This window comes from Rhamphochromis sp. 'chilingali', assembly GCF_963969265.1.
Source record: "Rhamphochromis sp. 'chilingali' genome assembly, chromosome: 4".
NCBI lineage: Eukaryota > Metazoa > Chordata > Actinopteri > Cichliformes > Cichlidae > Rhamphochromis > Rhamphochromis sp. 'chilingali'.
In genome coordinates this window covers 39,223,061-39,235,866 of record NC_137948.1, presented here as the reverse complement: position 1 = coordinate 39,235,866, position 12,806 = coordinate 39,223,061, and the positions used below count along the sequence as shown (strand labels likewise).

At 38.9% G+C, this 12,806-nt stretch overlaps 1 protein-coding gene across 2 annotated transcripts in view; it reads right to left on the bottom strand.

The window, feature by feature from the left end:
- Positions 1 to 12,806, bottom strand: part of LOC308395175 (MORN repeat-containing protein 4-like) — a 28,363-nt gene that overhangs the window by 8,968 nt on the left and 6,589 nt on the right. For both annotated transcript variants that reach the window (XM_080879889.1, XM_080879890.1), the window contains exons 3-4: positions 5,188 to 5,302; positions 944 to 1,053 (exon numbers count right to left, since the gene is read on the bottom strand). In XM_080879889.1, the coding sequence (XP_080736015.1) occupies positions 944 to 1,053; positions 5,188 to 5,302 (225 nt within the window). The remainder of the gene's footprint in view (positions 1 to 943; positions 1,054 to 5,187; positions 5,303 to 12,806) is intronic.

The following is a 12,806-nucleotide window of genomic DNA, read 5'->3' as shown; positions in this document are numbered from 1 at the left end:
CAGTCACATGACCTTTGCTCTTTGAATTGGTTCAAGGCTGGTTAGGAACAGGAAAATATGTGACACTGATGTTTGGTGTGCTACTTACACCAAACACAGTATAGAACTGCTACTCAGACTCACAACAACTAAATTCTGGTCCTAAATGTGGCTATAAGAAACCATGGCAATAACTTCAAGTTAATTTTACATTAACTTTTAAATTTTAAGTTAATTTCTTCATTTGAAATACATCATCACCTCAGCTGAGAGTTGGGAACTCGGGATAATAACAATCAACAAAAAATTACATTTAAACCACCGCTCGAACCAGCTCTGATTTCTGGTCTTCAACTGTCAGGAAACTGGAGGAATCTTTATGTTCCATCTCTTTTTTTTACAAGCACAAACAAATCACCACTTGTCACACTGACACACTGATCCGCCCTCTCCACACAACAGCCTTCAAATAAAAAATGTGTTGATTACCTACAGAGACTCTGTGCCCAGACACACGGTAGCTTCAGACCAGACAATTAGCACCTTTCACTGTTTAATATAATTAAAAACACTTAAAGTAGTTGGAACCACAGACAGATAAACCACTGAGACTGGAGGGTTAGTTGAAAACATACATCTGAATTACTACCTTAATTTAATAACTTAAACAATCAAAAAAAAGCATAAACATTAAAGTCCAGCAAGCAACACAAGCCAGAGGTTTCCAAATTTAGATACTTTTAAGCTTTTCAAAATGTTTTTTCATAGACAGCATTGCAATAAAGCAGGCTTCCCTTTTAACTCACATAATACTGAAGAATTCCTCCAAATGAAATCCAAATTACCTGATACATCATATTTAAAGGTAGTAATAGAGTATGCAAAAACTAAGATGCTAGCAATGTCAGTCTCATCCAAAATCTCTAAATAATCTAATAGTGAGTATCAGAATATAAGGTCTTACCATAGCCATCCACACAGCCACTTTTAAATTCGCCCTCAAACTTCATGCCATCAAAGCGAGTGAAGACGCCGACACCTTGAAACTTCCCCTGCACAAATTCTCCTTCATACCTAAAAAACATTCACATAAAAATGCATTTACATGAAAGACAGGGGCAAATTCCAGGACTGCAGAAGAGAAAAGGAACAAGTAGGTGAGTAAAGAAGGACATTTTTTTTAAAGTATGATTTTAAACTTACAAAAAATACAAAAGCTTTATTGACTCACTAATTCTGTCCTTGAGCATTTAAATTATGAGCGGTACAGAAGCACAAAAAGCTTTTGGACTAAAATGTAAAGCTGCACTAAAGTACCAAAGCTTTCCGTAAGCGTGTCATCTAAAGTTCATAGAGGCAGTGGAAAAATGTAGTTTTTCAGGGTTTCTTTTAAGAATTTAAAATATGAAATGGTTTTTTTTTGTGGTTTTTAAAAAGCCAAATGTTGGAATCTCAACATTTCTTCCTATGGCAAAAAGAATGTTTTGATTAGAAATTACAACCAAAATAACTCCAGAGAAAAGAAATATGTGAAGGAACACAACAAAATCATGTAGGAAGCAATATGGATCTGTCACTATTGCCTGATGGTGTTGGGCGTAAGGCATTGGAAAGTGATTAGGGATAAGGAGACAGCATTAAATACTTTTTAAAAAATAAAAAACTATAATATGTAACATAAAGGATTAGTTTTACATTTCAGGTAATCAGTTATTCATGCAGTAACCTTTTTCCAATAGGCAGCTTGTTACTTCATTTCTCTTTGCCATTTGCTGTTATGAAAAAATAAATAAATAAATACAAAGATAAATCAAGACTTTTGCTTTTGTCTCTGTTTATCTCCTTGTTACACAGCTAGCTAGCAAGAGCAGAAAGTACAGCTAAAAAGAAAGCTAGTTTATTTTTCCCTATAGATTGAAGTAAATTCAATAATGTACAGTAATCTACACACTCATTTCTCTCTATGGGAAATAGAACTAACACGAACAAGCCAAATGCAGTTGCTACATAATGTAATCTGAAGACATGTGAAAGACTTCAAAATTAATGGTTGAATATACGACACCCCGAGGCAGCTGCTGTTGTCATTTGGCGCTATATAAATAGAAATGAACTGATTTCAATGACAAATTATACCATAACACAGACACAACCACCAAAATGTGAAAATATATATATTAGTGCTGTCGAAATTAACGCGTTAACGCAAATTAATCCAACATCAAGGTCAGCACAATTAAAATTTTTAATACAATTAACGCATCTGGAGTGTAGAATGACTCAGAATCCCCGAAAAGTTTCTGTCAACGCATTTCGGGCAGTTTGTCCAAGTAAAGTTGCCTTCGCACATGTGCAAATGGGCAGTTGATCTGGTAGTGACCAGAACCAATGAACCAATATGGAAGATGATAAAGGCACATTTGCCCTCTCGATGGGAAATTTGAGTATTAAAAAAGTAACAAGATGGAACAGTCGACCCACATAAAGTATTACGCACATTGTGCAAGAAGGAATTTTGTTTTCCCTGAGGCACTTCCAGGTTAAAATATCACATTGACACAAAGCTTACGTTAGTCGCGAATGCTGCTAGGACTTTGGCTAATACGTCGCCCAGCTTGCGACAAACCACTCACGGAGCATCGGGGACTCAATAAATTAAGTTTTTTGTTTTTTAGCCTCATAAACAGACCATGCGAAGTGTGATGTGGAGGACCCAAATGAGACAGATTAATCTTAATAAAAGGTGATTCATTTATTGAGCTAATAATCCACCACCATAAAAGCTAAACATGAAAAAAAAAAAAAACTAAAAACATCGAATTACATGAACTAATCCTGGAATGACAATAGGAGGTACAAGAAACTGGGAAATACACACAGAAAGGTGATGAGGGAGTGGAAACAGCTGGGAAACACAGCAGGGAAAAATCAGGCATAACAGGACAGGGAAGGCAATGCTGAACATGAAGCACAGGAGACACGGGATTATCAAAGGAAACGAGGAAGCACAAACACTGAGAGACTAAGCCACATGAGCTTGACACAGACAAAACATAAACTAAAATGGAGACACGACAGACTTGACATGGAAGATACTAAAAGACAAAATAGTAAGTAGACAGGAGGGGGACGATAAAGGGAACTAATAACCTTGAAAACAATATAGTTTTTATGTTAGATGTCAGATATTTTTCATCTTTTTTTAAAAACTGATTGCAAACCTTTTTACGACATATAGTCTATTACTACTAACCCACCCTGTTTAACTAAACCAGACAGTATTTCAGTGAAGGAGCCAGAATCAGATCCATGGCGTATTGTAGTCACTGCTGTACAATAAGCTTAGCATGAATCTAAGTGTAGAGTGTCAGCCTTTTTAACACACAGCATGAACACAATTACTTCAGTGTCAAACAGGCACAAATTAACAAAAGGCTGAACTGCAAGAGAGCAAAGTAGGGTTAAAAAAATCAACAGGATAAGAGGGATGACAATAAAAAGCTGCATGTGAAATCCGTCTCTAACAGTCTCTTGAGCGTTTTTCCTCTGCATTGTTTCTTTAAAGTAATTGCAACGTAGTGCGCAAAACACCGGCAGTGCAACAGGAGATTTGCTCCTTTTTCAAACAACACTGGGCTTCTAATTAAACTTATTGTAACTTCTGTGAATTCAAGCTGAGTACAAAGTTCATCTAAACTAAAAGGCTTCTCAGAACTCGACAGGCAGTAACTGAAAAGATATATGTTCTCTTTATTATTCATGTAACCTTTAAATATTATTCACTTAGCCTGAAATACATGTTTTAGTGTTTCCAAAGGACTTTGAAGGATTAATCAGTTGTTTTTTGTGCAAACAAAAATACAACAGATGGCATTGAACAGGCAATACGTTGCTTCTTTATCCTATGCCGTGCTCTACTTGAACACTTCACCTTCTCTTGAATTAACTGAATCTTTATTGGGCTGACATCTTTTTTTATAAATATCTTGGGTGACAAAGCCAACAGAGAGATACAGATAAAATTCATGTATGAGGAATAAATAAAAGGAAGCAGCCAACAATAAAATACTCAACATATTGAGGCCATGAAAGCACTCAAAGTATTCTGAGGTTAAAAACTTTTTTCTTTCTGGTTTTTCTTTTTCAACTGCACAGCTCATTGTGCTACAATCTGCTTTGTATTTTTTTTCTCTGCTTATTTCTCTTTTTTTCGAGACTGGGAAACTAAATATTCAAATTGTGCATTGACTTATTCATTGTATGTAAGGACACAAAAAAGACTGACCCCTTCAGCCACCTTCCTGCCGTTAATTTTAGTGTCTGAATTTTACAATTTGTGTTGGTGATAAAAGGTATGTGAAGGATAATTTGCAAACAGTCAACAGATCCTTATTAATAAAAAAACACCTCCTTACATACTCTAATTTTAGATGAATTGTTATTCAATCTGCAATAATTTATATTATTCAGTATTGCTCTATTTGGACCTCTCCATGGAAATTCTAAGAGGCAACACGAATAACATGACATAACATATATATATATGTATATATATATATATATATATATATATATATATATATATATATATATATATATATATATATATATATATAGATATATATATATCTGCAGACAGCCGCCACCCCAGCTCCTCTATGTCATGTTATTCGTGTTGCCTCTTAGAATTTCCATGGAGAGGTAACATAGTACAGAGTAGGTCTGCACTAGAATATCTTCTCATTGATTTTTCACCTCAGCTTTTGTGTGTGACAGTCCTTTCCTCACAGCAGTGCTCATCATGCTTCATTTAGCTGCATTGTTCTCGATGTCTTTATGATTGGATATTTTTAATCAACAGAAGCAGAGAAAGAAACAAAATCTATCCTTCTTTCAGCTCTGTGCAGAAGCTTTTTCAGTCACATGTACCACCAAAGTTAGACTGTTGAGATACTGTTGTACTCTTCTACTGTTGTATAAATTTCTCACATTGATTATTTCGTATGGAAATAAAGCTGAAAACCAGCACAAGCATTATGTACATTATTTACATGACAGAAGTAATGAAGGAACAAATCAGACAGGTTTCATTCAGGAGGAGGCTGGGGTTGTATCTTCTGTACGACATACTTATTTGCAGGTTTTAAATTTTCAGGTGCAGAGTTTCAAGGTTTAACAACCAGAGTGTGCAAAAAGTGACTGACAAACCTGGAGCCGTCAGCAAAGACCAGCACCCCACAACCATTGAAGAGGCCATTTTCAAACTGTCCAGTGTAGCACGTCCCATCGCTGAAGGTCAACTGACCCAGGCCATGACGAAGACCTGCAAGAGGATAAAAATCACCTCACCAATCACTTCCAGCAAAATAAAAATCTAAGACACGAGCAGAGAGGGTTTTTTTTAGTTTTTTTTTTTACAAAATCACATAAACCACACAAAAAAACCCCAAACAAAAAAACCCCAAAAAACAGCTAGAAGTATTTGAAATGCCCACTGATTACTACACACTTTTGCACACATTTCGCCCCTTACATCTCCTACTTGAAGTTAAATATACTAACAAGACTCTCTCGGGATTAACTCTTTGCACCACCAGGAGGCTCATGGTCATGAGCTATGGTATTAGCTTTGTTAAAAAAGAACCAAACAGGGCTCATGGATGCCCTCTTCCAACCTCACAACTAAAATGCATTTAGGAAGGCTTAACTAAGCGTCTATGAATTAAAACAGAATGGAAAACTGAAAGCTTTTTCATAAATGAGTGAGTTTGTTGGTCTTCTAAGAGCTTCCAATTTGTTTATGAATGAATGCTACAATGTATGAAATGGCACACAAACCTTCAGGCCATGCTTCCTTCCTCAAGGATAGAAAACAAAATCAGTGTGAAAGGATGTTACTAAGAGGTCACAGACACAGATATTGAAAGGTCCTTTTATCCCTGAAAACAGGACAATTAAGGGCTCATACCACCTACATGAGATGATTGTATCGCGTGTGTTTATATCATCCTGTATTCTCTCTTATAAATGAGAGAAGATGACATTTCTTTAACTAAAGAAATGAATAAGTGGAACCATGACAGACAGGATTAAAGGAAAAGCATGACCATGAACTTCCACCGTGGAACAAAAACAGCATAGTTTCACTCATATCTTCACAGTTCTGGCTGTTAAACATAGTGGCCTTAACAGGATATTGGTTCATTTGTAAAACACTGGTTTGACTTCTGCACATGAAGACCCAGGTCAAGACGAATGTTTTGTTTCCTCTAAAGAAAGACCTAAATTAAATTTCATATTTTCAAATGAGTAGACATAGATATTTAACATTTTCTATCACACATTCCACAATAATCTCTTCTTGAATGAAAATAAGCGGTGATGGGAAATGGGGGACCTCATGACCTGGCACATGGATGCTGTTCTGATACCTGTAGCTAGAATTTCTCAGTGTTGTGTTTGTCTGTTCAAATATTGTTCAAATATTGTTGCAAAAAATCCATATCAAACTTCAAAAGTTGCTGCCCTAATGTAATATGGTTTTATGCATATCCTTATGTATCAATTTTAAATATAAGATTTATATAAGATTTTTACATTTACACCTGCTTCAAATTTCTTTAATAAAATGCAAAAACATTTTGTGGTGATCGTGGCTCAAGAGTTGGGAGTTCGTCTTGGAATCGGAAGGTTGCCGGTTCGAGCCCCGGCTCCGACAGTCTCGGTCGTTGTGTCCTTGGGCAAGACACTTTACCCGTTGCCTACTGGTGGTGGTCAGAGGGCCCGGTGGCGCCAGTGTTCAGCAGCCTCGCCTCTGTCAGTGCGCCCCAGGGTGGCTGTGGCTACAATGTAGCTTGCCATCACCAATGGGTGGATGACTGGATGTGTAAAGCACTTTGGGGTCCTTAGGGACTAGTAAAGCGCTATACAAATACAGGCCATTTACCATTTACTGATTTTCTCTGCTGTGTGTAAAAAGAGGAAGATTTTGGAAGGTTAAACATCATTGCCTTGTTGCACATAGTTAATCTCATCCAAATATGGTCACTTCTCAAAGAAAAAAAAGCAAAAAAATGCCCGGAATGCACTGAACCTTGAAAAGAGAGTGCAGAAACCAAATGGTAATCTCATAGTGGCTGTGCCCATCTTTTAGATCTATGGCATTTACTTTAAATCCAAAAGTTAATGAAAGAAATTAGATTGATAGAACTGTCATGTCTATACACTAATCAAAACACTATGTATCCAATTTGTTTAAATAAATGCAACAACAAAAATGTAGTTCATTTTTTTTCCTAAATTAAAATGCTGAGGCAGCATCTCAGCAAATAGTACTGCATTTGTTCACAACTACTGTTTTAAAACTGTTTATAGAACAACATGAAACTCCTCTGATTTTTTGGCACAGTCGCTGCTTTATATTCACTGTTTTCTTTAAGTATTTATGCACTTGGTCTGAATTATCTTGCACAAAACAAAAATATGTATTAAAAGCATTCAGACCCTTTGCACTATGCAACACTGAGGACTCAAAACCTGACTGGTACCTGTATAGTTTTCAGTAGAAGTCACTGAGTGAAGAAAAGAGAGAGAGCGCGAGAGAGATGGCAGATGTGTTATTATACTTTAATTAGATTTTGGAGTTAGCAGATTGGGAGATTCATAATTGGTGCGAGCAGACAAAAAGGTGAGCTGCTAGCTTTCATTTTTCACCTCTTAAAATGTTCCCTGAGAGGTGAGACCCAATTTTCCCTCTAATTCTCAGACTAATTTCCAGCATCAGGAGGATGGCAGTCGATGAAGAAATGGAGGGAAAAGGAGTGAGCATTTCTCCCTGCCAACCTCTATTAGCAAGCACAGTGGGAATTAGCAGAATAACTGGATGCGAGGCACAGTTGGACACGGGCAGAGGAGGTCCCGGTATGCTCATGGCAGAGGAAGAGGATTTAATGGGAGCTCAAGTGGTAAGAAACTGGTGGAGTGGAGAGAAGAGTGGAAGATTGGGGGCTTCATATATTGAAGGGGAAACGAACTGTTGGCAGGGGTGGGGCTAGTGAGTGTTGTCCCTTATTCACAGCTCATGGGTAAATTGGGCAGTCCATCTGTCAGGCCTGCTTAAAGTGCTGCTCTCTGCCTAATCTTAGCAGGGTTTTCATGGGAGATTTGGATGAAACTAAATCTGGAGCTCTGCATTCGATTTTCAAAAACATCCAGAAAGATCCAGAATCCATATATATATGTTGGTGTGTGTGTGCGTGTATTAGCTGGAGATCATAAAGCAAACAGTATGAATACAGAAGACGGCCAGCAGTAGTTTAAATCCAACTCTTCAGCCTCCATGAACCTTGACAAGCGAGTGAGACCCTGAGGCAGAAATTTCACAGACTAGCCGCTGAAATATAACAATCTGTTAGGTGTCAAAGAGGCTGCGGTGTGCCAACAGCAGCATCTCCCACCAAGAATTTCAACAGCTGTGTTATAGAATGAAATTGAGTGGTAGCAGTGTCAGTGTTTTGCTGACCACTATGAAGGTTTCTTTTCTTTCTTTCTTTTTAAATGAAGGTACAGATTATCAGCTGCGGCAAGGGACAGTAATTTCCTCTGTCTCCTCCAATTTGATCCCTCCAGACTCTAATCTGCTGTTCAGCTTCTTTGTAACGCCTTTCTCCAATCTTATGTTGGGTCATGGTCTCCAGCTAATTACGGTTTAGCTGAATTTGTCCGGCTTTTATGTCAATCAATAGCGGTAATGCATAGATGTTAAATGACCACATGGTCAAAGTACAGTAGTAAATGGCTTCTGGCTGTGCCTTGGCTGTTGTGTTGTGGATGCACCCAACCTACTTCCTGTAACCTGATAGCTCCCGGGCCTATGTTCAACCAGCGCACCGCTGAATTATTCATGTGACACCGTAGACCTCTGTCTGACACACGCCTACATGTTTGTGTGCAAACAGTGACTTTGCATGCATGGACGCAGAGACAGGATGCGCAACGTGCATCAGTCTGTGTTTATGACAACACGGCGATCAAAACCCAATTGCATCCTATTGCATCAATTCAGCAGGGTTAATAGAAATTTTCGAGTTAAAATAAATAGAATGCGCAAAGTGTATATGAAGTCTGTTTATGTAACATTGGTAAAGGTACTATCTTCATCTGGCTTATGCTGAAGATAAGAACGAGATGCTTTGGGTATAGTAGAAATATCAATAAAAACAAGGTGCAAGGTAATATTTTACTACAGATAAGGGGTCGAAAGGTCAAGGGTGACCATTCCTCTTATATTTTGCAATATGTTTTTGAATCTGAAGCTAAAAAAGAATGTGGACCTTGTGACCATGACTACATGATTTTCATCACAATCTGTGTTGTAAATATTAACTTTAATATTAACTATATTTTTAAAAGTGACCAGAAACTGAAGTGATTTAACACTCGAGAAGTTCTAAGAAGAACAAACTAGCTTGGGCAAAAATTAAATATTTTTTCAATTCTTGCCTTCCAGTAGAGTAGATTTTCAGGATTTACAGCTCAGATAATCCTTATTTATCCTATACTGGGCCTTGGTGCAGCCCTACATTTCATTCACTGTCTATTTATCTAAACTGTTTTAGCTCCTCCCATTTAGACAACTTTATTCGCATTGGCTGGCACTCACAGATAGAAAGTTTCAACAGCAGCTAGATGGCCCTCCTGTGCTTACAGTTTTAGCTGAGTTGACCATATTAGGAATATCCTCTCTGTGACATCATATATATTAAATAGTAGAAAAAAAATGTCTGAAATTGTAGTGTTTTGAGTTGTCTGGAGCCTGAGCTTTGGGCTCACACATTAATTATGGATGCAACTTTCTATAATGCAGTAATGTAACATATTGCTATACTAAATTCAGTAATTACATTACTACTTGCATTATAATGGTTCTTCAATTATCTGCACATTAGGCAAATAGAAAAAAAGTCATAACACATGCCTTTTTTTTCCTGCATGCTGGCGCTACAATCAACTAAATTTAGTTTCTGCGGTGGAAGAAGGAAAATTCATCTACAATGTATATAATCTCAAAAATGGACACCTGAATTTGTGTTACATGAAAAGACAAATGAAATGTGATAATAAACAGCAAACTGCGCCCAGGACAGCTGCTAATAACAGGTCAGTTGCATAGACTGTGTGCCAAACCAGTGATTTTAAAGCTGAGTGGATGCTGACACCGGCCAAGGAGCCAGAGCCTGATTTTCAACAGGTAACCAAAGCAGAGCTGGCTTGTAGAATTGTAATCCTACAAACCTGTTTCCACAGTAGAAACAGCGATCTCTATGCTGATCGCTGCGGAGTGCTCTTTTGGGCTGGTTTTCAGCTTTGCTTTCAACTTTGTGTTTGTACTTAAACATTAAAAGGAAGATCTCATTGATGTGTTATTCACTAGGATAGGGACATTTCTTCAAAGAAAGGAAAAATAATGTGTAATACATTAACTTATTTTGGTAACAAACCCCAAACCGTATATAACACATACGAGGTCCCTGCTCCAAAGGAGTAGAACTTTTTTGGTTTTTTTTACAGAATCAGCTGCTGCTGCCCTCTTTTTGAAGATTCATATTGAATATATACTTAGATATACATGTAAATAAAATGTCTGGAAGAAATCCGAGCAGTTCTTGCCAACGCAGCACTCCGTCTATTAGTGAACTAATTTTTTCTCACTTTGAAATGTCTGAGCTAAAAAAATTTTTTTAATCCACCCCTGCTGTTTACTAAAACCCGAGCATATCAGTGCATCACAGCCAAAACCAGTTTAACAGTTTATTGCTAATCATACGGAGAACATATGTTTCCTCCCGCAGCCTCATGCACACTTCAGTGCCAAACTTTTGTTCTTTGTTTAACCTTGCCCTAAAGGTTGTCTGACTGTTTTTGTTATAGTACAAGTGCTGGTTTAGGTAGTGTGATATCCTGTCTCTGCAGGCTCACTGGCACCAGATGGTCCATATGTGCATATGTGTGTAGATTACTTACTGACTTTAGCTTGACACCTTTTTCTGTGTTTTTCCCCTATTAGATACAATCTGTTTGGGTGAGAGTGCAGGTTCATTTCAAAAGTACTTTTGCTGTTGTGACTCACTTACAGTACACCCACTTCTTTCCAGACTCTCCATTCTGACATGAAATCCCACATTAATTAAAAGCTGCTGGAGTTAACTTTCTTTTATCATATTTTACTGACATCCCTATTATCCATTTAAGCTAATAGGTATTCTCAGGGGGGGATTCAAACTGAAAACAACAATGCATTAGAACAGCACATGGGGCTGTGGTGGTGGCGGTGGGGTGTTGTTTAAGAAGCCAGTGAGACGATAAAATGCAATGCAGGAAATCCAGAAGGAGTATAGGAGATTAATGCATTTATGAGCTTATTGAACACCCAAACTCAATGAACACCTGCTCTGTAGCTACACGTTTCATTTGTTCATCCATTACTGTAATGACTGTAAGGTAGTAGTACCCATTCTAGCGGGGCGATCGTGGCTCAAGAGTTAGCAGCTCATCTTGTAATCGGAAGGTTGCCGATTCGAGCCCCGGCTCCAACAGTCTTGGTCGTTGTGTCCTTGGGCAAGACACTTCACCCGTTGCCTACTGGTGGTGGTCAGAGGGCCCGGTGGCGCCGGTAATCGGCTCTGTCAGTGCGCCTCAGGGCAGCTGTGGCTACAACGTAGCTTGCTGTCACCAGTGTGTGAATGGGTGGATGACTGAATGTAGTGTAAAGTGCTTTGGGGTCCTTAGGGACTAAGTAAATACAAATACAGGCCATTTACCATTCTGTTTTTATGTCACACTGGGAACTTTTTAGATGGACAGCTAGGGTGATAGCCCAGATCAGAGTCTTATTTAGGATACAAGCCTGGAAAGGGAGTTTTTCTTTAAATAAGATACTCATGGGGCCTAGGTATGACTAAACTCAAATATGTGAGGAAAGGCATAAACAATTATGACACCTGAACTTGAAGCAGTTTCAGAACAATCGGGGGTTGGATATTGTCTACTTTGTTCTTTTTCCCATATAGCACACAGCATGAGATGGTTCACTTCCCCAAAAGGAACCGGCCCAATGAGCTGAATGACTTCCGACCGGTGGCACTGACGTCACATCTTATGAAGACTCTTCCTCAACCTCCTCCGACCACAGGTACAACATGCCCAGGACCCACTACAGTTCGCATACAAGGCGGATGTCGGAGTGGAGGATGCCATCCTGTACCTCCTACACAGAGCCCACTCACACCTGGATGGGGGAAAAGGCACGGTCAGGATCCTGTTTCTTGACTTTCCAGTGCCTTTAATACCATCCGGCCCTGTCTGCTTCAGGAAAAACTGAACAGGATGGAGGTGGACCCCTGCCTGGTCGCTTGGATCTCCGACTACCTCACCGACAGGCCACAGTACGTCAGGCTGAAGGACATCACGTCTGACACTGTGGTCAGCAGCACAGGAGCACCACAGGGAACTGTGCTGTCCCCTCTTCTCTTCACCCTGTACACCTCTGACTTCTGCTACAACTCTGAATTATTCCACATTCAGAAGTTTGCAGATGACACAGCCATCATGGGGTATATCTGGGATGATCAGGAAGAGGAGTACAGAAGTCTGGTGAGGAACTTTGTCGCATGGAGTCACACAAACCACCTGCAACTCAACACCTCAAAGACTAAGGAACTGGTTGGGGTCCAGAGAAGGTCCACTGCCGGTTCAGATAGAGGGGGAGGAGGTGGAGGTGGTCAACAAGTACAAGTACCTTGGGCTGTGGGTGGACAATAAACTGGACT